Here is a 24,307-nt window from a genome sequence, read left to right on the forward strand (position 1 = left end):
GAGGAAAAGATGAATTATGGGAGAAAAGGCTTTGGTATGGTGGCCATCCTTTTAGATGTAAAGAATACTGACCCAAGGCACGCTTCGAGCTCTATGATCGATAAGGGTGGTTCAGTAACCACTTTCGTTGGAAAACGTTTTTAAGCTGTTTCTTTCGCATCAACGACATACGAAAGCAGTTCCAGCCAGTTGTTAGAGGACCAAGTTCCCCGGAATAAAAATCAGAGCTCCTCCTGAGAAAATGATCAAAACAGCACCTGCAAAAGAGCATACAAAATGAAAAAACATGTCCGAAGGACAATGTTTTGTTTGAATAAAAAAATGATACATCGCTGTTTTTTGAATACGTGCTAAGCTACAGAACGCCCAACTGGTTACGATCGAAAGAAAAAAATCAATTATAAAAATGCATAAACCTCTGCATCTTTCGAAATGTTGTAAGCAGATAAATAATGCTGAGAATGTCCTCAAAGTTTTCGAAAACCGTTGAAAATGTGGGGCTTCTCGGAATCTATCCAATTCGACCACTTGTTTTCCAAAAAAATCTTATGAATGTCGTAATATTCTACATCCGCAAGCCTCCTTAATTCTTCAAACTTTATATATGATTTTTCCAGTACTTAAGTGTTGGGATATTACTAAACGATTATTAGACATTCCAAAAGCAGGGCATTGATTTTCAGACGACAATATTAAAATTAATAAACGGTATCTGTAAAAAGACTTCCTACACTTTTATATTAATTCCAATACAGGTTTTTTTTACAGTGATAGGTAACAATGAACAAATGACGTTCCCCCAAATTTCAATGACGTGAATTCCAAATAATTGAGTATTTGCATGCATCCATGATACAAATTATATTTGCCAGATTCTATAACATTTCAATTGGATTTGCAACAGCGCTGTTCAACCACAGCGCCTATTGTGTCTATTCTCCGACACAGTACGACGCTCGTCCATGCTGTTCTGACTGAGGCCTGTTACCCATGGGGCGTTACGGCAGGGCAAACTGTAATATTGAATCCGTTTCAAAATCATCCCGGTAAATCGAACGTTCAAGGTCGAGCAGTTCCGCGGCATGGTTCATCGAATTGCTGCAGAATTTTCAGCCCGAGTGCATCGATATTCGGAAAAGGAGCTGTAAAAAGATCGAAAAAGTGTTGTTTATCGAGAAAAAGTTATTTCCACGCAGCATATCTTAGTATCGCGACGTTTTTCTCCGGAGCATTAAATGTAAATCGATTTTTTGGTGTTTAGCACAATATCGGTGAGCGTTGCTGCTTTATTTCTAGTACGGTCGAAAAAAATTGTGACGAAAAAATCGAGGTCGACGTGATCAAAGACCGAGAAACGAAAAAAGTTGATACATAGAGATAGGTAAAAAGCACTGGCCCACTCGCGTCGAGTGAAAAAAGCCTGTGTGGGATAGACACTAATACGCGAGAAAGAACATTACGAGTGGGCTCTTTACAACCCAGACCCAAGAATAGGTGGGCTAAACCAGGAGGGATGAGAGAATATGTTGATGACGAGAGAAAGAAAAAGAGAGAAAGAGCGAGAAGAAAATCTGAAAAAAGAACACTCGTGTTTCGGCTGACGCGACGTTACGTGACGGTATAATGGTCCTTGTCTTACCACACAACATTTCGTCGTCTATTCAAGCTCCCTAGACGACTTCCTCTCTACTTAGCTTTCCTCATTCTCGTCATAGTCCTGAAAGCTGTACACCAAATTCCGCGCAATTGTTACGCCTCCTTTTCATTATAGAGCAATGTTTTAAAAATTCTGTATTCCAGCTGAGTCGGACCTTTCCATTATTTCTTCTGATGTTAACTGTTCCGATCATTCGTCCTGCAATCATACCTTAAATATATTTAATAACAAACAATACGAGTAAGTCTTAATCTCGATTCGGCTGCAGGAGTACAGTTGTTAAAAATACTGGTGCCTATTGTTTGAAATTAATAAATTGACATGAAACCGTTAATCCTATTTCCGTTTACCACTTACAGCTCCTTGAGTAATCGAGCATAGCGATGTTGGGTCAATATTCGTGTTTTTGGTTGTTTGTTTGGTCGAAAATATTTCAAAAATTATTACTTTCATAATCCAACCTGTTTTTTCGATTATGAGTACTCATGATTGAGAAAAAATACGTGCATTTATGAAGCAACGGAACTGAAATCAAAATTGAGACATAATTTTTCCCCGACTTGTACGATGTAAACATTTCTTAGGGCTGTTTACCATCATTTTATCGAGAGTGACACTCATGAAAGTTTTCTTAAAGAATAAATCTTTCACCTCTCCGGATGCATCCCAGCTCACAATAAATTAAAGTAGAATGTAATGTGTGCTCTCCACTATTTTTCTGTGTTTTATTTCATTGATCTTGATCTCTTATTGGAAAGATGCCCCGTTAGGCTAAGGGATTGTCCGAGGGTTACTCATGAATAGTCAGGTGACGAGAAAAATGTACTGTACTTTGCCCTGAACATTGTAGTCCATGAAGGGGAACAAATTTTATTTTTCACTCTTCCACATGATACCAGCTTTCATAAAGTCATGAGAAAATTAACGCTGTTCCATGAAAATTCTTGTTCATTAAAGGTGTAGAACAAAATCGTTGTTCATTACTCCGCCAAGTCATTTGCGAGTTGTCTTCTGAAATAAGTTCTGCAATCTTGCATAGGTCGTTTACTCCTTCCCGCAACGGCTCAGTTTCACGCATTTATTCGTACTTTCATCGCGGACATATCCACCGTTGCACGTGCAACCATCTATTATACATATCTGAAAAAATAAGACATGATTTAGTCACAAAAACCAGAAAAGTCAAGAAGAAATTTGTTTCAAAGTTCAAATATTAATGCAATTTGTGAATAGACTTACCGCTGGGCAAATCTTTCGGTCAGGCATCGAGCAAGTATTTTCGCAGGCTGGACCACATGGCGTGGATGACTCGTTAGGTCCGCATTTCTGACCAGCTGGACCAGCATCAGCAAATTCTAGGAACGAATATCAATGGGTAAAAATGGATATCCGAGTAATCATTTTTTCCACAAAGATCCCTTTTTCGAAAAGCCACGACGAATTAAAATACATCAATGCTAATAATGACAGACTACGAAGGGCTAGAAAAAATTTAGTCTGATTTCTCAACATCGCAATGGAGGAACGATCTCCTAGTGAGTGCCAAGTGACAGTGGCAACATTTGCAGTTGACACCACAATTCTAGCAGCGTTCGCAACTCCAATCACAGCTTCATTCAAACTACAATAACACCTCGATGACATACAAAATTGGTTAGAGCAGTGGTGAATTAAAATAAGTAAAGCAAGGTCAGTACACGTCACCTTCACGAGGTGAAGGGGGAATTTGCCCCACTATCTCATTCAAAGACCTGCCAATAGTAACTAGCGTTGAACACCCAGAAATGCACCTCCATTGTCAACTGACATGTGCAAAACACATAAAAACCAGAAGCAATGAAACAGAATTAAAAATTTTTTAAATCTACCAGCTTGAAGGGAAAAGCTCAAAACTCTACAAAACAGTATTAAAACCTTTATGGACTTATGGTATCCAGCTCTGGGATACAGCTTTCTGCTCAAACATCGAAATCTTGCAAAGCTTACGATCAAAACCCTTTTGACTCATAGCCAAGCACCCTGGTATATCTTCAGAGACCTCAAAATTCGGATAATCAAAAGACTATTAAACCACAGCACAAAATACACCACGAGAATCAACAGCCACCCAAACCACCTCGCCGTCAACCTAGTCAATGAAAAGAACATAAGAAGGAGAATGAAAACATTTTAAAAAATAAAATAATGAAAAATAAAAAATAAAAAGGAGAAAAAAATATTCTAAAACAAATCTAACAAAACGCCAACAGCTAAGAATCTGACATAAACGGATAGCAACTCGGTTTGCGCAATGATTAATAATCTTATCAGAATTGCCAAATGTTCAAATGATTACAAAGTGCAATTAAAAAACTATGATAAATTTGTTGTTTTAATTTCTCATCAGTAGAAATGGAGGAGCTTATGAAACAATCCACTTTAAATTTGAGCACGATTATTCCAACGAAAAAAATGCCCACGATTTCGGGTAAAACATGTGTAGTTATTTCATTATTAAACATCACATTGATAGCCTTATAAAATTTCGTGTAAAAGAAAAATCAAATCATACCGAAACAAGCGAGGATCGCAACCAAAGCAAAAATACAAACGAAGTTCTTCATGCTTGAAGTTCGAATGGCGATAAGACGACTGCAGCGTAAATGCGTGTCCTCCACTTTTATACATTTTTTTTAACTCTGTGTTAATTCGAGAAAACCAGTCGTACATTGTAAATAACGTCGTATTGCTTCTTCGTTATTTACGATGTTCAATCTTGGTAATTCCTAGAATGAAAAAACCTTGGTAGTATATAATGACCAGCATGTGTTAAATGTACGAATACTGCTGCATCATTCAGATTATATTTGTTGATTCAACGATAACTTCAGCCCAAGCGCACAAGTGGGTCATAAAATCGAAGACGCCGCTGGCAATATATTTATTTCTGCCTCGAAAAATATGAAATTTTTATAGAATATAATCGAATAATAGATCGAAATAGTTATTGTTAATTATAAAAGAACTCTTGAAAAAATCACGAACGCAAGTAAAACTCGAAAATTCTTGTTATATTATCTGTTGGAAAATGACGTGGTCTCTGCCATGTGCTTCTAAATAATATTAAAATGCATAGCAATTGCAGCTAATTCACGTAAGTTGTGGCGTGAATACATTCCAATGTTATGTAAAACAAATGTTTTTTAAATCAAAAAGTTTAAGTAAAAAGTTAGTACTTCGAAAATTTTTCTGAATGTTATCACTAATGCTAAGTGATGAATTTTTTCTATAAATGAATTCACTGTTTTTATGTTGCTGTAAAAATTAGTTATTGTAAACAGTTGTAATACGAGCGCAACGGATCCTGGCTGATGACGACAAAATTATATGATTAAATTTTATCATATTTTATATTACTGCATTTTCTCACAAAAAACTAAAATATATTATAAACATAATTAACTCTCGACTGCCCGCAGGACAAAAAGACGGGAGTTATGCGGTTCAGTATGGAACAGTCACACTTGTCTTGACCAATTTTTGTTCGTGTTTTCTACATGCGACGGACTGTGTTCTTAGACACAGTTTGTTAAAATCTATGGTGAACTCGCTTAGAAAACTAACATTTACGTTCAAACTTATTTTTCCATATCGAATCAACCGCAGTGTTCGATTATCGACAACTTCACACAGTTGTCGATAAAACACAGATGTTGAAAAAAAAAAGGAATGTCAGAAAAACTCCCGACTGAAAAACCGTATAGCGTATTGAAAATAAAATGAAGTCAAGAAAAAAAATGAATGTTAGAAAAAAACACCATTGTAAAAAAAATATGCATTTTCAGAAAATGATTTATCTTCAAACTCCTTTTCTTAGGAAAATAGCAGTAAACTTTAAAAAGACTGATTAGTTCTTACTCGATTTTAGTTTTTTGTGAGATTACATTTTTTTCATTATCATCTTTATTCTTTGTACAATCATTCAACTTCGACAATTATAATAAAATTTGTCTTTTTGTATATAAATGATTTACCTACCATCAATCAATATTAATACCATAGAAATCGAATCTCGAGAGAGTAGTACTTAACAATTAAATGGTTTCTTATCCATCTTAATTATATTTCATCTATTTTATTTCAGTCTTTTTAAAGTTTACTGCTATTTTCCTAAGAAAAGGAGTTTGAAGATAAATCATTTTCTGAAAATGCATATCTTTTTTACAATGGTGTTTTTAAGTGGTTCGGGTTCTACCTTCATAAATCCATGTCCAAAACACCACTAGGTGGTAAATGTTCAAGAGGCTTAGATAAGTGGCGAGGCATCTTTCCGAGCGCCACACAATGTTGCCGTGCTCGAGGCTATTCTCATTACCACTCGAGAAAATAAGTTAGGTACCAGTTGTATCGGCGCAGTGTTCTGCAGTTTCCCTTAGCCCACGGCACATGCGATATAGTTTGAGATAAACTGGCTGTAGCCGCAGACGAAGGCGAGGTGAATATAAAGTGGATCGAGGTGAGTGGAGAAAATATTTAAAAAATTTTTGACAAACCCAGTGAGACTGTAACGTAGCAAAAAATGTCATTCATGCATAGGACTAAAATTTAATTTTTTTCATTCCTCAACACTTTGATCGTACTTTTTTGTCGCTTGCTGTGAACAAATGAAGAATTGAGCTCGTTTTACTGACATCTGCAATGGCTCTTGGATCGAAAACCCGTTTAAGCCACTGACCTAATATTTCGAACCTTTATGAAAGATTAAAAAAATTGATATTCCAATTGAATAGATGTAAACCTTCCATTGAAACTTTTTATTCCAATTTATAAAAATTTTAGGAATCTTTCTCATAAGAAGATTCAAGCGAAGCTAGAGATTAGAAATCCTTTGATAAATTCAAAAAAGAAACAAGAATGGATGCTAATTTCCGTAAGCCTTTTCACACACAGCAATTTAATTACTCACTGACACTTCTGCCCGGTACATTCGCTCACAGAGAATCGCAACATCGATGCTTGCTATAAAAATGTTTATTAAAATTACGTTGTTGTCTATTATCGTCGGAATCCTTCGGAAAATTCATTTTATTATTATATACAGTATAGCAGAGTAGAAATCTGTGAATAAAAAATCTGTTAAGTTTTACGATGCTGCATGATAAAAACGAACGAGGTTGTTAATATGGAAAAGCTCAAATCGTTTGAGAAAAATGCAATGCGGAAAGGTTTTCAACTCGTGTGGGTGACAAATTTTTTGTTTTTTGTTTTCTTGATACAATATTGTATTGAAATCATGGGATGCAGCCCTCAAATTTTCGTTTGTATTCCTCGGTAAAAATAAAAAAATCGAGAAGCGTAGATTCACTTTAACACACTGTCATATATGCTTCACTGTGGATTAACTCAACTACGGATTTTCTATCTGTGTAGCGATGAACGAGAATGTACAGCGTTAACTGAGCTGAGCTTACCAGTATTAAAAATGTTATTTATTGCATTCTGCACAGCGGTTGGAAACTTTCACATCGTAACAGGAAAGTTTCGATTAATCATTTTTATCATGATCGAGATAATGCAAATAAACAAAGAACAGTTGTTAAAGCGCAAAAAGAAATGAAAATGATTCGAACTAACTTCAAATTCTCCCCAAGAATTTTCGTATTTCATTTATTGATCAATGCCCATTGGCATTGATCCTGTTGGCGTCGATTTTTTCCGAGGTTTCGATGAGCAGTGATTGAAGCATTCTGCATCAAGAGCCGTGCAAAATAATCATTCCTCGAAAATAATCCACGACTAAGATGTAAAAAGAAACCTTTTTGATATCAAGAATAACGAGCAGTTTATAAATTTACAAATTTAAACCTCTAACCTCCGTAAAATATAAGCACATCATTTAAATGGCTATAAATGATAATATTAATTTCATCACCAAAATTAAAACAGTTGTTACGAACACGCGGAATAACAAGAAAATACTGTTGATTGTTTTATAAACAAATGAAACCTTTCTCGTTTTCGAGGGCCATTCATTCAATATATTTTCTTTGTTTTCGTTGCATATGTATGAGTCTTCGACTATTGAGTTACACTGGACACCTGAACACTAATATTTAGAAAACAATTTAAAATCCTTCGTCACAACGAAAACATAAAATGCAATATTCTCATTTTTTCTGCTAAATCACTGCTCAAAGTTTCCTCATGTGAAGTATATAAAAGAACTTGGTTACATTACGAATCCTCACATCTTCGGTAAAAAGGAAAAAATTATCATGTCTCGCGGCGTTCGCCTCATCGTTCTCTGCATCTTTGTGACCGCACTCGCATTCACCAGTAAAAACCAAATATTAAATAATTTCTTCGTTTTTTTTCCAAATGAAACAAATTGAATGGATATTTAACGTGAATCGTTTTAGGCGAAGCTCAAATATGTACCGGCGGACCTAACGATGTTTATACCAGTTGCGGAAGTCATTGCCCACCATCGTGCGATGAACCAAGAGGAGGGATCTGTATACAAGTGAGTGCCAGTAGAAAAAAACTTTTCGCATAAACGGGAAAATCTTGATCGACAATAACAAAACGAAAAATTCCTTGAATCGATATGTCAAATATTTAACCCTCGGATATGTGAAATTATCCTCCTTTATTAGTGTTTGACTTAATACTACGGTTGACCTTGCAGAGCTGCAAACCAGACACTTGCCAATGCCAACGCGGATACCTGAGACGTTACGACGGTCAATGCGTTACCGAAGCAGAATGTGATTTGTAATTAGGGGAATAGCTCAACAACGAAAAACATAGATATGAACTTTAGTCACTGAAAAATAAATATATACGTGTGTAAATATGTGTAAATTTATTGTATTTATTTACACTTACAATAATTTACACTTACAATAATTTAGCATATGGTTACCCTGAAAGTTGTATACGATTTGATAAAAATAGTTTCATTTCTTGTTAAATCTTATTTTCATTCTACTGGTCAGCTGTTCTTTGCTTACACAGATAAAGTGGAATCCTTGACACACCAATTTAAGCAATTATGAAACATTGAAACATAGATAATATTGCACGAGCGTGTACGGATCGCTTCCGTTTTTTCTCTATTATCTTAATCGACTTGAACGACATTATACAGTCAATACGGAAGGCTACACAGTCGACCATGTTCAATGCTGATAATGCAGATAACGCACAGGCGCTTCATGCATTAACATCGAAAATCCTTATGGCTGAATTGTCGTTCTTAAAATAATGAGACAACGGAAGATGATTATTGACCGGATAGAAATCTTTTTTTTATGAGTTCTTTCAAATAAATTTATAAATTATTTCAAATAAAATTGAAACGAATGAAAATATGTCGTTCGACGTGAGAAATAATTTGTATAGCTTGTATAGTTTCTCTCGATCAGCCTAATATTCTCGAAACGATTATTTAATCACTTTTTTGGTTTACGGAACGGCTTGATCTGTTCAAAAATAATTCAAAATTCACAAAATAGTAACCATTGTTATTGAAATTATAAACACAACACGTTCAATATTGGTCAACGAAAATATATTGCAACAAGTATTAAGGTTGATCCTCTGCGACAGCCCCAACCAAAAGTTATGTACTGTCTGCATATTAAAAGGCTTGATAATTCGTTCGGACCGTAATCAATAACTTTGTAAAGACCCTATATACGTACTCGGTGCCAGCAGATATAGTACAAATATCATTTGCTTTCGTAAAATTTATTCTAAAAGTATTTTTGATCCGACATCGTGAGTAAATTTTTTGACGGAACTATTCAGGTTACGCTTCAACACACAGAAAAGGTTGTCTATACAGACGACATTCGCTTGTTCGCTTGCAAAATATATCGTATGCAGCCTAAACCTTCGTACTTCTCGAGGCTATATCTGTCAAACTAGATGGTCAATCACCTTGATTTTTTTTCACAATATCTGTGATATCCTGCTCTAGCTCCTCCTCGTTTTTTATAAACTTCCTAATTTTAGTACTAGCGGTAGAATTAATAATGTGCCGTTTGTTTATGCATGGTCCATGTCCATATGTTACGTGTTAATTGAGTCAACTTCAATTACATATATCTCGGGTTCGGGATGGTGAAACTTGTTAAAATTTTATAGAGGTGTTGTTCATATGTTAAACAATACGTATGCCAAATTTAAATAATTTCCTAATTCAACTGTCTCGTGGAGGAACCACCTTAAAAATGAGGCACGTAAGAGGTATGATATTTTAGCCAACAATAGCATGTTTCGCGTCGAGCCACTAATGTATATCTTGCTACAAATGGAATCAACTCACTTTTGGACAAATCGTCCATTCTTCTGCCACCACAAGCATGAAATTGCATGGGGATATTATTGATATTACTGAAGTGTTGAAAGAGCAGATTTATTCAATAATCAACGAATTGTGAAAGCCTTTATTTTTTCTTCCTGTAAAACTGAACGATATTGGCTTACGAACAGCTTAAAATGCCTCGGCCAGTTGAAATGTTTTCTTTTGATACTGGACGCCAAAACATTCCACGTTCCTAGACGAGACGCGTATTTTCAACCCTCTTCTAGCCTCCATCGAATCTGCAGCATTCATGTACTAATACAGGACTTTTTCACTGTGAGCCAATTTTCCCCTGACTTATTAATAATCCAAATGAATTGAAAACCAGCGATAAACTTTTCGTTTTGCGCTTTGTAACTTCCGGGCAGGAATCCACATTGAATTGAATCACATTTTTTTACCCAAAACGTCGAATGAAGAAGTTGAAAGAAAGGATAGAGCCGCGGTTAAGGTATTCTACCGTTCATCGGAGTTAAACAGTCACACGCGAAGCCAATACCTGGTTGGGTGATCGCTCACCCACGCACGTATTCCCGCACCAATCGCTAAGTGGAGACAGTTTTTCTGAGCTTCTGTTGCTACTGATCAATTCCATCTCATAAAGGAAATATAGCGACCTACGTTGGTTAGATTTTCCACTCTTGGCCCTAATACAAATGCCAAACAGTAATGCAAACACGTACTGCGAGAGCATCGCTTTTAGCAGATCTTTCATGAGTATACAAAATAGGAAGCTGGGAATAAGTGGAGTCGATTTAAAACATTAGAAAAATGATCATAGAAAATGATGTGCGAACTAATGAACATCTGCTGATGAAAATGACTTGTTTTATGTTTTACTCTTCATGCTAATGCACTTTTTAACTTCCAGGTCTAAGCACATCATCGTTCTTTAATTTTTTAAAAATTCACGTTATCTCAATGCTGAGAAAAACCCCACATGTAGGAAAAGCTCGACATTAAAATTCTCTAAACAATAACATGTGCGTTCCGATAACTCAGGAATTTCGCCATTACGATTTTAACTCAATAATGCACGCGACGTTTATCAGCTGCAATATACCGAGCTTTGGGATCATCGTATTATGATTCATATCCAAAGAGCAATAATTAAGGTAGCCAAAAACTAATATTGTTAAACCGCAGCCAAAATTTTGCCACATACGGAAGAAAAATACGAAGTGAATTGTTTTCTCACGAAGCCAAAAATATATGTGTGTATGCGTACAATTTTTTTTTAATCTCCAGACGATTGTTGATTCATATCCGGACGTAGATTATGCTCCGACTAATATTGATAAATCGGCGCGCGATCTTGGCGCGACAAATATTACGTATGTTGAAAGCACGCCAAGTTGCATGGATCTATACCTCCCAAGCATAATCATAACAACACGCGACAAGTCAGAACGAAAAAGGCGCTAATCCCAACCGTATAAAAAGTCAGCGCACAACAAAACGACACACTTTGAACTGTAACGAACCAACAAGCATCATGGCTCGGTCAGCACAACTCATCTGTTTCTTGATGGTCACAATGGCACTATTTTTCTCATGTAAGCATTATCAACGATAACAATCATTTACTTATGTTAATGTTTACGAGATTTCGTTCTGTTACATGCTGGCAAGTGGTAACGAAAAATCATTATTTTCCTTTTTTTCCTACCTTAGCCTACGCGTATTATCAAGACGAGACAGATCCGCGCAGACCATGCAAAGGAGGTCCTATGGATCGACCAACAGAATGTGGCTCCCAGTGTCCCTTGACGTGTGAGAAACCAAATCCGGGACCGTGTATTCTTGTGAGTGACATTTCGTTTAATCCGGCAAAAAATAGCTCATTTTTCAGACCGAAAAAGAAATTCATGTAGATTTTTCCCGTTTAAACAATTGTTTGAATTTCGAATGACCTTATCGATGCCACTGATTTTTTATGATCCGGTATTTAATCGCTTACGAGCCGTAATATATATTTTTTTTTTTCAATTTTCAAAACAGTTTTGTACATATACTTTTCCTTCTGGAAATGTGAATCCTGCAAATTGGTTATTTTTTTTATAAAATTTGTCTACCGAAAAATGTTATATGTAAAGTTTAATTTTTTAAATATAATTTTCAGAGTTGCAAACTAAATGCCTGTGAATGCGTGTCTGGCTATCTTAGAAGATGGGACGGCATGTGTGTTACTGAAAGAGGTTGCAAGCGTTTACCTCCAAAAGGAACGTACCATTGAGAATCGACCAACACTATTTCACGGAAGACCTTTCATATCAACCATATAAAATAATTTCATTTTAGTATAAGAGCGGTGGTTTAATGTGCTCGGTGATATTGTTTCATAATAAAATTATATTCTCATATATGAAATCTAATATTTATTACAGACCTCTCCACCGAACTACATACTTTTTCCCAATCCAAAAGATTAGTTTTGACTGATTTATTATTCTCGAAGAATCGTAACTAGTCGGGGAATAACTGGTATTTACAGTCACAATTTGACATTTAGTCTGATTTTTCACCGATCGTATCGCGTATTCAGTATTAGATAAACCGATTTTCGTTAGGTTTAGAAAAATAGTTGTGAATCGAATTTTCGACTTTGCAGTGGAAACAAAAATTTTAGTTCTTTGCGGGATTGTCCCGTTTAGCCGAGTCCTCCCCATTATGTTTATTTTTTCCCATAATCTTTTTCGAAAAAAGAAGTCCCCATAATGTATAAAATTATATAGTCGGAAATATATTCAGAAAAAAAATAAATGTAAAAAAATTATGAATCTCCACTCCGCTATTTTGCTGCAGAAGTTTTTTTTTATCAAAGATAGCAAAATGACGGCAATTTGAAAAAAATTCCCAACAAAAATCTCACGCTAAAATTTCAAAAAATTTTATTTATCGTTATTTTCGCAAAAACGAAGAACTTATCTCAAGGGACATCCGTCGATAAAAAAACCGACTGACGGTCAAGAAAGGTTAATGTCTGAACAATTAAAGACAATCCAATTTCTCTCCAATTCTCAGCAAAAGTAGTTGAAGGGTTCTGGAAAGATAGATGTTTTAAACGGTATACCGAGATCTAAAATCCTTCAACGTTTGTTTGGAATCTACTTTTGAGTACTCTACGACGATTCATTTTAATATTTACAATCGATAATAACGATCCCTATATCGCTATGACCTTGTTTTCAGACACGTCACGATCAATAGATAACCGAGCCGCTGGATAATGTAAATAAAAACGGAAGCGGAAATATAACAATAAATTTGTCCAAAAATATCAAGAAACGCCGTCATACAACACATCGACAAATAAATTTTTATGAAAAAGAGGAATCTAAAAGTGTTGACTGTATATTTGACCTTTCTGATAGAATTCAGCGACGAAAATTTTGGGATTCGTTGCAGGGGCTATAAAACGGTTAAACACTCTCGAACGAGGATCACAAAATGCCAATGACCTAGGACAATTAAAAATAAGCGATCAGCAACACGTTTCAAGCCAGATGAAAAATCCAAATTTAATTTTTTTAATTAAATTTGGAATATAAGTCAAATATTCCTTTTTCTCACAGTCATGAACAATAATTAGCGTTAGATTCACCTATGTCAACATTTTGTATTCGTCGTTCGAATCATAAAATAAATAATATTGATAACTATCCATTTTAATTGTAACTATAGTAAATTTATATACTATAGTTACAGTTAAATAAACTATAGTATTTTCAATCTTTCGAATTCGACGCCACTGAGGCTCGTCTATCAGGTACGCGCTTGTCCCTAATACTCGACGCCGCTGTAAGGCCTGTCTATCAGGTACGCGCTAAGTATTGAGGTTCGCGTGCAAAGCGTACTCGATCTCATACCTCGGATTCCCGAACAGGGGACAAACCACATTTCCGAAGAGGAGATAAGCACGTTCCCGAACAGGGGACAAACCATATTTCCGAAGAGGAGATAACCAGGTTCCCGAACAGGGGGCGAACCACATTTCCGAAGAGGAGATAACCAGGTTCCCGAACAGGGGGCGAACCACATTTCCGAAGAGGAGATAACCAGGTTCCCGAACAGGGGGCGAACCACATTTCCGAAGAGGAGATAACCAGGTTCCCGAACAGGGGGCGAACCACATTTCCGAAGAGGAGATAACCAGGTTCCCGAACAGGGGACAAACCAAATTTCCGAAGAGGAGATAATAACCAGGTTCCCGAACAGGAGACGAACCATATTCCCGAATAAGAGATACCCATTCTTTCTCAGAGGCGCGATTTAACTATTTAATTTTTTTTTTTTTAATTATTTTTAAAATTATAAAAAAATTAAATTTAATTAACTATTAAATTTAACTATTAAGAAATTTCTTTATTCTCACAGTTCATTGCAATTTTCTCAGCTGTTTCAATTCTCACATTTCATATTTTTATTACATTTTTAAAAGCATTTTCAATCCCTTCTTTTATTCATTTGTTTTATTATTTTTTAAATATTATTTCCCTAGGTGTGCACAATCAAAAAGCTTTTTTATGTACGTTCGCTTTCGCAACTGCAGTTAAATAGATGAAAGAGCGAGCAATTAAAATTCAACGATAAAAATCCATCTGCATATATTGAACCAGTATTTTCATATCCATTGTTTTTATCAGTTCATACAAAGTGTCATCATAACGTCTATATATAAAACAGTAGACTGGGTTCCACGTTTGCGGGATTACCCTGCTACAGAATGAGTATTGAAAAAAAGTTGTTATTCCCAGAAAAAATATGTTTGCCTCGTATTTTCCATTATTTATTCTGTCAGCATACCACATTGAGTGTCACATCAAATCGAACTCGCAATATCATTGAATCATAACACACATGTGATGCACGAATGGAGAATTCACATTCACAAAAACATCAAGACATAAAATCAAAACATCGGGAATGAACATATGCAAAAAAAATGATAGCACAAGTGATCAGAGCCATCGACAGTCAGCGTAAACTTTTTCCGGAAAGTTATTCAATCGACTCTCAAAATACATATAAATACTGCAACAAATCGTTCGATGAAAACAGTTCAACCGAATCATCCGTCCCATCTTCCAATATGACTCGTATCTCCGTAAGCATCTTCATTATCTTCATGGTGTATACGAGTAAGTCGATTTTATTAGCTAAGGACCGAATTTAGAAAATTTTCGAAAATAGTTAAAAACGCGACTGCTGTGAACGGTCTCTGGAAGCGAACTCGCTTCTTTAAGGAGGGTGAATCACGAAATCAAAATAATCGGAATTTGATCAAATTTGGTGATAACATTCTTTGGCATCAAGTATACAAATACAATTTTTTTCAAACTTTTTTACCACATGGTTATCGAATAATTGAGGGTTAAATCGAGATGTATAACTCTACATATGTAAACTGTTTGCTTATATTGCTTATACTCGTGAACTTTAGTGTTCAATTACTCGAGAGCTATGTGGTAGAGCAATCTAAAAAAATGTATATTATCTTATATATTTTGAAAGAATAAATTTACCAAATTTTGTGAAATTCTTATAATTTTAAAATTCTTAATATTTTTAACATGGTTTAGCGTGGCAACATTGTATCGTCGCGATCCACCCTCCTTAACTGTACTTGTCTCAGAGTCGTTAGTGTGACTCTAGATTAGTCAATTGGGAAACTTCGAAATGTATAATTGTCTGATTATCGAACTGCCACGAATCTGTCCAAGTCCAATCTGATCTTAAATAAAGTTGTCAACTGTCATATATAATAATATCGTTTCCCTCGTCAGTGGGACATTAAATATACTTTAACTTTATTTTTTACTGCTTTTCAGTGCTGTACACCGGAGAAGCAAAAAGTGTGTGTGGCCCCAATGCGGAATTACGAGTCTGTGGAGAGCTTTGCGAGCCAACGTGTGAACGTCCTGCGGAAATATATTGCTTGCCAATTGACCCAAACGTGAGTGTTTTTTTAAATTATATTGTGCGGCTTCACAAATGTATTTTGACTCATAAATTTATGTACTTATTTATCTGCAATGGTGATTGTTCAACCTGGTTATAGGCATGCAAACGTGAGTGTCGGTGTTTGAAAGGCTACGTACGAAACAAAAAGACTGGTTCCTGCATAAAACGAGAAGCGTGTCCGAAGTGTTAACCCGACAACTAAACTACCAGCTGAAACTTTCTGTATTATTAATTATATTCGACAATAAACTCTTTTAATAACTTATAAAAAATCGTGCACTTGTATTCGGTGTATTCGTGGATCGAGTCGGTGAATTATTGACGAATATAAACTCGGTAATAATACGAGTCTTCGATGCCCTCCACACGTTCTTCGAATGCGAGGAATGGAGAGTGTGGAGGGCCCCACTGGAGGAAAGGTACGGGAGCATAACTCCGGATAATATTGTCCGGGTTATGCTCCTGGGCGAAGAGCCTTGGGCGGAGGTCGACCTCTTCGTCGAGGTCGTCCTCCGCCGCAAGCGGGCCTTCGTGGAGGATGGGACGCCCTGAGGGGCGTCCAGGGAGATAGAGCGCCACCCCGAAGTAATGCGAAAGCGGTTCCGGGGTGGTTGCTAGGAGACTGGGGATGGGGTTTTTAGCCGGTAGTTCCGCTAATGGAGAGTCCAGCACACAGGGGGCCTTATAGGCCCCCCCAGTGCGTAAATGCATTTTCCCCAGCCCCGGTATATAAATTAAAAATAATAATAATAATAATAATAATAATACGAGTCTAAGATATCCATTTTCCTCTGATTGTATTAAGGTTTCTAGTATAATTCAGTAAGACAAGATGCATATCTGCTTTCAGATGCTGCATCCATCGCACTTTTTTTCGATAACTTTTCACTATAATCCCTCCGTTATAAAATAATAGCAGTTTATTGAACGGTAAAAAAAAGCAGCTCGCGAGCATTCTAGAAAAAAGGTTGCTATAGTCCGCTTCGTAGAAATTTAACTTTTTACAAAATGAGAGATGAACCACAGTCTACACTATATTCTTAACAAATACTTGGCTCTTGTTGTATGTCATGAGAAAATGAGGGATTCAAGTACCACTCATTGATTTACAATCAAATATGCAACCTAAGCATTCAATTTGGGCGGCTCTTTCTCGCGAAATATAATCCGTCGCCTCCCACACTCGTCCCATAAAATACTATTTTTCAACCAACAAACATGTGTCCGCGTTCGGTATATAATTTCATCGATATCCCAAATGAAAAGGTTTTGGGGAAGGCCAACACTCTGTTGGGTCACTTATTCAGTCATGCACGCACCTAGCTCTAAATCTCGAGATGTCCCTCGTGCCATTTACGAACTAAAGTTTATCTTAGTAATAGTATAGTGCAGAAGGAAGGCTCATACAAAAAGAAAGTTTATTTTTTTCTCGGGTTTTTACGAGCGCATTCCATCACTTTCTTTTTATTATCCTCCAAGGGCTATCTCACTCCGACTGTTTTTGTTTCTGGAAGACAGCTCCCTCCCTCCAGTGTAGCCCAGTGCCCAGACAGTGACTCCGCCTTAATACATTGCCGCATGGCATTTACACGAGGGCCAAAAAATTAGTTATTGATTATAGCATCATCAGAAGCTCAAAAAACTGCATCGAAATTTGATCCAAAAAACGGTTGATTCGACCAAACGTGCTATTAATTTTGAAAATACACCAAGTCTTGCTTTGACCCACAATGACTTGAGAACAATTTGCGTCAACGATGCTCATAATACCAGTCACATAAGTGCTCATCGAGGCATCAATCCGCATTAATCTCAATATAGCAATTAATTATTTTGCACAGCATGTCACGAATTGTGTTAATCTTGGTCATCGTTGCCATAGCCACAAGTAAGTTTACAGAAATTTTAACTGTGAATTATGCTGTTGATGTGTAAAATATTAGATAAATTTTGTTTTTTTTGTTTTTTTTTTATTATTTTCAATTATTTAGCGTTGTGTTCTTGCCAAGAAGAAGAAACCAATTAATTAACCGCACCATCTATCGCGCTCGGTAACAATATTCTGTAAGGTTAGAAGATAAATGAGTTATAACAGTGATTCGATGTACGGAGTATTTTGAGTGTCTGGAATTTTTCCTCTTCATCTTTTGTGCGAATAATTATTACATACATTTTAATACTTCTAATCATACCACTGCAACAAAAGAACATTTTGCGTGGAGAACAGCTTCTCGATTTTAACAGTCGAAATAAATGCAACGATCGCCCGAACCATAGGAGAATTAAATAATTACCTGCCAACGTTACTTTTTTAATAACCATTTAATGTAACAATAATAATCAACCGTTGCAACGATCATGTGGTCTCTTGCTATCAGTAAAAAAAATGAGGAAAGGAGCAGTGATTAATATTGCAATGCTATTGACGTAATTGAACCACAGATTCGATAATCTTTGGTGGTGGGAGAAACTAATCGTTCATTCGCCTCATTTATTTATCTGCATGTCACAAGCATTCCAGGTTTTCTTTACTCGAATGCAAGGTGCAATTATACTGTCCCACAAACAAATTGTTATATGAACAGAATCCGGTCTACAATAAACTGCCTGAAATAAAAACGTTTTATAAAAAAACTCAGACAAATATTTTCTTCTAAACAAACAAAGAGTAAAGAAACAATGTACAACAGACATTCCTATCACTCTTACACTGGAAAGACTGGCTTCATTCGGGTTCGTAGAGTTCAAGATTTCTAGTGTGGTATTCCTATCCTTTTACTATCGAAAAGGACCGGGGCCATTCGATTTCGTTTGACCTCAAGATTTTTGGACAGGTTACCTCTCTATTCACACACCGAAGATTTTTTAGATCCTTTTATATTTTGTAGCAGAGGTCAGTGTACAGGATTTGTGTAGGTACTGCCAGCGGATTTTGCCTGGAACAGGAAGGATTTTAGATTTCATTAATCTTGCTATCCGAGAAGTCTAGCTCGAACTCGAGCCTCGAAGGAAAGCTCTTCCGGTCAATGGGAATAGTTATTTAATATTTTGTTTTTAATTTACCTTTACACGTTTTTATCGTGATTCTTTTTTCAAGCTTTCGTGCTAAATTGTGCCAATTTTGCATTGGAGGATTTTTGTTCCATATTCATTATTTCCTAATTAGTTTATCATTACATAAGAAAACAGATTTGCCGGGCACTCACTCTTTGTTTTTATTTCTCGGCGTCTCAACATGACGCATATAACAAATGTTGATCGGGCACTGAACGTAATTAACATAACAGAAGAAAATACCCAACCGATACAAGAAATCCTTGAGGTTCGAATAAAACTAATGAGCGAGGTTGAATTTACAACAGTGATTTAGTACATTCGTGTAACTCAAGATGGCTCGCATTTTATTAATCATTTTGGTAGCATATTTTTCGATTATTTGTAAGTAAATTCGATAAACAGTTTAAAAATATTAAGTCCCATCAAAAATTGGTACGAACTAGTTTAATCAATTGTAGATGCTGATGATACACAGTGCGGAAACAATGAAAGTTGGAATCTCTGTGGACGTATGTGTGAACCAACCTGTCCGTATCGTAAGCCCAATAAAAATGCTTGTCCCAGAATCGTGAGTATCATTCGTTTCCTTCAAACCCATCCTGAAGCTTATTTTTTCATTTGAAATTTATGATATTTTACATTTATATTGCTTTGTATATGAATACTCTCTACATTGGATTTTTCTTTCCATATCAGCAATGTACCGAGTCTACCAGCGCTTGTCGTTGTAACAAAAGATTCTGGAGAAATTCTGAAACAGGGCAATGTGTTCGAGCTGAAAAGTGTCCCAGAAACCGGAAGCAACGATCAAGTAATGAATCTTTTATTCATGTGTAAAACATGCTTTTCATTAAAGCGACACGTAAAAAAATTTTTCAGCGATGGAGCAGTACGAATTAGTTTGCGGTGATAACGAACAAATTGGAAATTGTGGAAGAACGTGCGAAGGAACTTGCAGTAATCCGAACGTGACGCATTGCCCGGTGAGCGTAAAAAATTATCGTAGCCGTAAAATATAAATTAAATCAATCTTAACTGAGCTCGTTGCCTAATAATTCTAAATTCGGTCGGAGTGTTTTTTTTATTTTTGACTAAGCCAGAACGTTACTTTTACTTGTTACTTCTTGAAAAATGAGAATTTCTATCCATGCACACTACAAAGAGATCCGAATCTTTTGAAGTTATTAAAAAAACGGTAACTTTCTTAAGGAGGGTGGCTAGGGACGATACAATGTTGCCATGCTAAACCATGTAAAATACGTTAAAAATTTCAAAATGATAAGAATTTCATAAAATTTGGTGAATATATTCTTTAGAGTTAAATTTGACAATAAAAATTTTTTAAGATTTTTCTTCTGTACAGTTATCGAGTAATTGATCACTAAAGTTCACGTGATTGATAAGAAATTCGATCAATTTCTTATCAATTTGACGAACGTAGCCACCCTCCTTAAGTATCGAGTAATTTTTTCTTTCCCCCCAAAAAACTGATGGAAACGATGAATTTAAAAAAAATTGAAGGTGAATTATTTTTCACAGAATTGCTCCAATAATGGCTGTCAATGTAAAAAAGGATATTTGAGAAATGAGGAAACTGATACTTGCGTTCCTACCTGGATGTGCCCGAGAACAAGTCGATTGAAAAGAAGCAGAAAAGAGAAAAAATGCAAGCGAGGAGAAATTATGGGTGCATGTGGAACAAAGTGTGAGGGCACATGTGAGAGTCCTCGCCAACCAGAAATATGCCAAAGAATTGTGAGTACTGGAGAAAACATAGCAGCAGAAAAAGTTTCAATAAATTTGTCAATATGAAAATTCAAAAAAAATTCAAATTTTATATCAAATCTAGGAAAAATCGAGCTCACTCCTCATTCTTATCACAAAGTAAGATGTTCAATGAAGCTTATTCTTCTTACAGAGATGTAGTGACCGGAGTTGCAGATGCGACCTTGCATCCGGGTTTGTTAGGAACAAGGAGACCAGGAAATGTGTCCATACCTCAAAATGTCCCCGACAGCAGGATTATTCCTGAGTAGAAACTTACAAAAATAATCGTTTTTGTCACAGTCAATTATTGGCTACTCGAATTTATATGTGGAACTCTTCTCGCGCATATGCGTTGACAACTTCCATCTGTCCATTAGCCTAGGGCCCGCTGACGAATAAATAACACTGAAAATGATTTTGTAAATTGTCAAAACAGTTTTTTGCCTTATTTTCTTTACAAGCATATAAACGTGTGTCCGCGCGACATGAAAATTATCATCGCGTGCATGATAACGACGCAAAAATGTCACCACTGAATTTGCATTCGATTATTATTCTGATATTCCGAAGATAATTTTTAACGTGTATACACAGCTTCGACCGGGAAGCGGAACTCGCGGTAAAATGAAACGGAGATTTGGATAAAAGGGAGCCTGCTGGTAACAAAGATGCTTCAGTCCTGCTGTACACGCTATCGCGGCTCCGAATGGCTCGCTTCACAATCGTTTTTCTTGCTCTCGTTGTCGCCTCGTATGCACGTGAGTAAAACATTAAATGGAATTACAATGACATTGGAGTAACGCGATGATTCGAATAATCTTTAACCCAATATTGCCCTTGCAGAATCTTACGATGGTATTTGTGACTGTAATGAAGAATTAAATTTGTGTGGACGTATATGCGAACCGACCTGCAGGACGCGTAAACCTAATCCCTTGTTGTGCCCTAGACTCGTAAGCGCGTTTTTATTGTCTGTTCACTCATTTAATAATAATATTATTAAGTTTCCAAAACATTCGTGTTTGCATATTTCTAGCAATGTACCAATTCCACCAAGGCTTGTCGGTGTAAAAAAGGATACTACAGAGACTCTTTAACAAAACTTTGTGTTCTTCCCGTGCAATGTCCAGGTAAGCGAAATTAAACGGTGGATTATTTAAATTGGATAATGACTTTGAAAAATTGAAACGATTTTATAAAAATATTTTCAAACTTCACGAGTCTCTTCTTCTGTAAAATATTTTTTTGACACTTTTAATTTCCTTTATCGTCCAACGTCAAAAATGATCTCGATTTTTCAGTTACTACGACGACTACGACTCCGAGTCCCTGCGGCGTGAACGAACAACTCGGTAACTGTGGACGCATGTGCGAAAAAACCTGCTCAAACTCCAGCTTAGCGCAATGTGCAGCGACCGTAAGTGCAATTAACTGTACTCACTAATACCAATTCGACTGAGTTTTGATCGCAACACATTGCATTACCATTTTTTCATTTCAATCGTCCTCAGATACTGTCGACTAACGAAAAAATTCTAAAAATAAATTACAAAAATAAAAAACAACTACTTTTTTACGATCGCAGAGCTGCGCCGGCTCTGGCTGCCAGTGTGAAAACGGATATGTGAGAAACGAGGCAACCGATCAGTGCGTCAAGCCTTCGAAATGTCCGGAAAAATGTGCTGAAGGCGAGATTCGAGCTGCCTGTGGAAAAACATGCGAGGGCACATGTCAAAAACCTCGCACCCCAGAAATCTGTTCTCGAATCGTGAGTAATCATTTCGGATTATAAAGCGAGTACTTCAGAGTCAGTAATTCAGATGAAACGAATATGAGCGCGAAACAATCTTCTGTCCAACATGATCGCAACTATTTAATGACCAAACATATTCATTGATTTCCACAGAGATGCAGTAATCTCGATTGTAGATGTGATCTTTCATCTGGATACGTTCGCAACGCAACTACGAACGAATGCGTTCAGATTGGTCAATGTCGTAAGTGAATCGTCAGAATGAAAAATGTATTTTTCATTACTGAGCAATTATTCTCAACGCCTGGAGTATAAGTCGTCGGTCAACCCCCCTGCCGAGTTCAAAGAACATTTTTCAAGATAATTGTGGGACAAAATTTGAATCGCGGGTGCTCACTGTTATTCTTATAAACAGCAACGGGAGCTTTCAATAAACACGACAGATCAAAAAGAATGTCGGACGTATCCAATTACGATTTACACAAAAGCGGGGGCTCACTTATTTTTACGTTTTCATGACGATAGTCCACACACCAACATGTTTTTTCCCAAGCCCATAATCTTACGTCATTAATTGCAAAATACGCTCGTATCTCCCAGGGAATTCCCTGTGTTCATGTACGTACATATTGTGAGTGTAAAAATAAACGAGGAAACTGACTAGTCCCGAGGCGAGGACAACACATTTTCTACAGCACATTTTGTTTCGAAACGTATTCGCAGAAAATTTTAAACGACGTCCGTGAATTTTATCACGAACATGAGAAACACACGACACGCGAATGCCGTTGAAGAAAATGATCGGATAATTATCATAATCGATTCACTGTCAACCGGTTGGCAACGAAAACCGTCTGTCGTCACAAACGACAGAGATTTTTTTTTATTCATTATTTCGTCAATCAGTCAATAGTTTTTAATCATAATCCTAATACGTATGAAATTCAACGAGTTGTTTTGTACTGATTCTCTTATGAAGTTAATGAATCGCGAAACATCTGCGATGCATTTTTCAATATTTAATACGTTTTCCAGAAACCAAAGAACCAGTTTGTCCTGCGAACAGTGCACCAAAACAATGCGGAAGATTCTGCGAACCAACTTGTAGGAACCCCCAGAAGCGTGCTTGCAAGGTCGACGCATCGGTAAACAAATTTATTTCATATTTGATTTTGTTCCCCAAGTGAATTTGAATTTCTTACTCGCATGTATTCGTATTTCAGAAATGCACGGTTGACTGCAGGTGTTTGGACGGATTTGTAAGGAACGAGAAAACGCGAGAGTGTGTCAGACCGTCGACTTGCTGCGAGTACGATGAATTGAAACCGGAGGAAAAATATTAGGAAAATTAACCCGAACGAGCTTCTGACAAAAATTCCAGCTCTGAATCGAAAACATTCATAGGTGTACATTACAATGATAGAGCTCAGTGCAGAAGCACTGAAAGGACGAATGTTAAATATGAATTGACAAAAGTTGTATTTCAAAAACCAAAGATTCTTGTTATTGTAATCGATCAAAAGACGATTCGATACAAGATTTTTCGTTCCACAATAAATAAAAATTTGCCAGAAAATCATTTGAAATCGCGACGATAGAATATTGCCATACTAAACCACGTTAAAAATATTAAGAATTTCAAAATTATAAGAATTTCATAAAATTTGGTAAATGTATTCTTTAAAAATATATAAGACGATATAAATTTTTTTAGATTTTTCTACCACATAGTCTCGAGTAATTGTTCACGTGTATAAGC

General features: G+C 36.3%; 5 protein-coding genes across 6 annotated transcripts; 4 read left to right on the forward strand and 1 right to left on the reverse strand.

Annotated features, from left to right (window-relative positions):
* Positions 1-2,480: 2,480 nt before the first annotated feature.
* LOC122410994 (chymotrypsin inhibitor-like) lies at positions 2,481-7,061 on the reverse strand. Of its 2 annotated transcripts, XM_043419503.1 has the most exons (4): positions 5,892-7,061; positions 4,209-4,422; positions 2,897-3,012; positions 2,481-2,797 (listed from the first exon to the last, which is right to left on the reverse strand). In XM_043419503.1, exons 2-4 carry the CDS (start codon positions 4,258-4,260, stop codon positions 2,702-2,704), a joined length of 264 nt encoding a protein of 87 aa, XP_043275438.1. In that variant the 5' UTR covers positions 4,261-4,422; positions 5,892-7,061; the 3' UTR covers positions 2,481-2,701. The 2 variants fall into 2 exon arrangements, with proteins under 2 accessions (XP_043275438.1, XP_043275439.1); XM_043419504.1 differs by lacking the exon at positions 5,892-7,061 and having other exon boundaries at positions 4,209-4,437.
* Positions 7,062-7,811: 750 nt separating this feature from the next.
* Positions 7,812-8,490, forward strand: LOC122410995 (chymotrypsin inhibitor-like). Its single transcript, XM_043419505.1, has 3 exons — positions 7,812-7,972; positions 8,056-8,159; positions 8,325-8,490. Exons 1-3 carry the CDS (start codon positions 7,912-7,914, stop codon positions 8,412-8,414), a joined length of 255 nt encoding a protein of 84 aa, XP_043275440.1. The 5' UTR covers positions 7,812-7,911; the 3' UTR covers positions 8,415-8,490.
* Positions 8,491-11,408: 2,918 nt separating this feature from the next.
* LOC122410668 (chymotrypsin inhibitor-like) lies at positions 11,409-12,370 on the forward strand. The gene is made up of 3 exons (XM_043419007.1): positions 11,409-11,563; positions 11,682-11,812; positions 12,130-12,370. Exons 1-3 carry the CDS (start codon positions 11,503-11,505, stop codon positions 12,241-12,243), a joined length of 306 nt encoding a protein of 101 aa, XP_043274942.1. The 5' UTR covers positions 11,409-11,502; the 3' UTR covers positions 12,244-12,370.
* Positions 12,371-14,483: 2,113 nt separating this feature from the next.
* LOC122411178 (cysteine-rich venom protein 1) lies at positions 14,484-16,243 on the forward strand. Its single transcript, XM_043419785.1, has 3 exons — positions 14,484-15,148; positions 15,839-15,963; positions 16,069-16,243. The coding sequence occupies exons 1-3, from the start codon at positions 14,953-14,955 to the stop codon at positions 16,159-16,161; spliced, it is 414 nt and encodes a 137-aa protein (XP_043275720.1). The 5' UTR covers positions 14,484-14,952; the 3' UTR covers positions 16,162-16,243.
* A 3,011-nt stretch (positions 16,244-19,254) lies between these two features.
* Positions 19,255-24,134, forward strand: LOC122410872 (zonadhesin-like). The gene is made up of 14 exons (XM_043419323.1): positions 19,255-19,409; positions 19,487-19,596; positions 19,725-19,839; positions 19,908-20,011; positions 20,568-20,783; positions 20,947-20,987; positions 21,444-21,553; positions 21,639-21,748; positions 21,832-21,925; positions 22,097-22,212; positions 22,381-22,563; positions 22,702-22,792; positions 23,584-23,693; positions 23,772-24,134. The coding sequence occupies exons 1-14, from the start codon at positions 19,361-19,363 to the stop codon at positions 23,889-23,891; spliced, it is 1,569 nt and encodes a 522-aa protein (XP_043275258.1). The 5' UTR covers positions 19,255-19,360; the 3' UTR covers positions 23,892-24,134.
* The last annotated feature ends 173 nt before the right edge of the window (positions 24,135-24,307 follow it).

This window comes from Venturia canescens, chromosome 5 (genome assembly GCF_019457755.1).
Source record: "Venturia canescens isolate UGA chromosome 5, ASM1945775v1, whole genome shotgun sequence".
Lineage (NCBI taxonomy): Eukaryota > Metazoa > Arthropoda > Insecta > Hymenoptera > Ichneumonidae > Venturia > Venturia canescens.

Coding starts and splice junctions, on each gene's coding strand:
- LOC122410994 (XM_043419503.1), bottom strand. CDS start 4,260: ATGAAGAACTTCGTTTGTATTTTTGCTTTGGTTGCGATCCTCGCTTGT. Junction 3,013..4,208: donor TGCGATCCTCGCTTGTTTCG/GTATGATTTGAT, acceptor ATTCGTTCCTAG/AATTTGCTGATGCTGGTCCA. Junction 2,798..2,896: donor ACCGAAAGATTTGCCCAGCG/GTAAGTCTATTC, acceptor TTATTTTTTCAG/ATATGTATAATAGATGGTTG.
- LOC122410872 (XM_043419323.1), top strand. CDS start 19,361: ATGGCTCGCATTTTATTAATCATTTTGGTAGCATATTTTTCGATTATT. Junction 20,012..20,567: donor CGAACGTGACGCATTGCCCG/GTGAGCGTAAAA, acceptor TATTTTTCACAG/AATTGCTCCAATAATGGCTG. Junction 22,564..22,701: donor CAGAAATCTGTTCTCGAATC/GTGAGTAATCAT, acceptor TGATTTCCACAG/AGATGCAGTAATCTCGATTG.
- LOC122411178 (XM_043419785.1), top strand. CDS start 14,953: ATGATAGCACAAGTGATCAGAGCCATCGACAGTCAGCGTAAACTTTTT. Junction 15,149..15,838: donor TATCTTCATGGTGTATACGA/GTAAGTCGATTT, acceptor ACTGCTTTTCAG/TGCTGTACACCGGAGAAGCA. Junction 15,964..16,068: donor GCTTGCCAATTGACCCAAAC/GTGAGTGTTTTT, acceptor ACCTGGTTATAG/GCATGCAAACGTGAGTGTCG.
- LOC122410995 (XM_043419505.1), top strand. CDS start 7,912: ATGTCTCGCGGCGTTCGCCTCATCGTTCTCTGCATCTTTGTGACCGCA. Junction 7,973..8,055: donor GACCGCACTCGCATTCACCA/GTAAAAACCAAA, acceptor GAATCGTTTTAG/GCGAAGCTCAAATATGTACC. Junction 8,160..8,324: donor GAGGAGGGATCTGTATACAA/GTGAGTGCCAGT, acceptor TTGACCTTGCAG/AGCTGCAAACCAGACACTTG.
- LOC122410668 (XM_043419007.1), top strand. CDS start 11,503: ATGGCTCGGTCAGCACAACTCATCTGTTTCTTGATGGTCACAATGGCA. Junction 11,564..11,681: donor AATGGCACTATTTTTCTCAT/GTAAGCATTATC, acceptor TTCCTACCTTAG/CCTACGCGTATTATCAAGAC. Junction 11,813..12,129: donor ATCCGGGACCGTGTATTCTT/GTGAGTGACATT, acceptor TATAATTTTCAG/AGTTGCAAACTAAATGCCTG.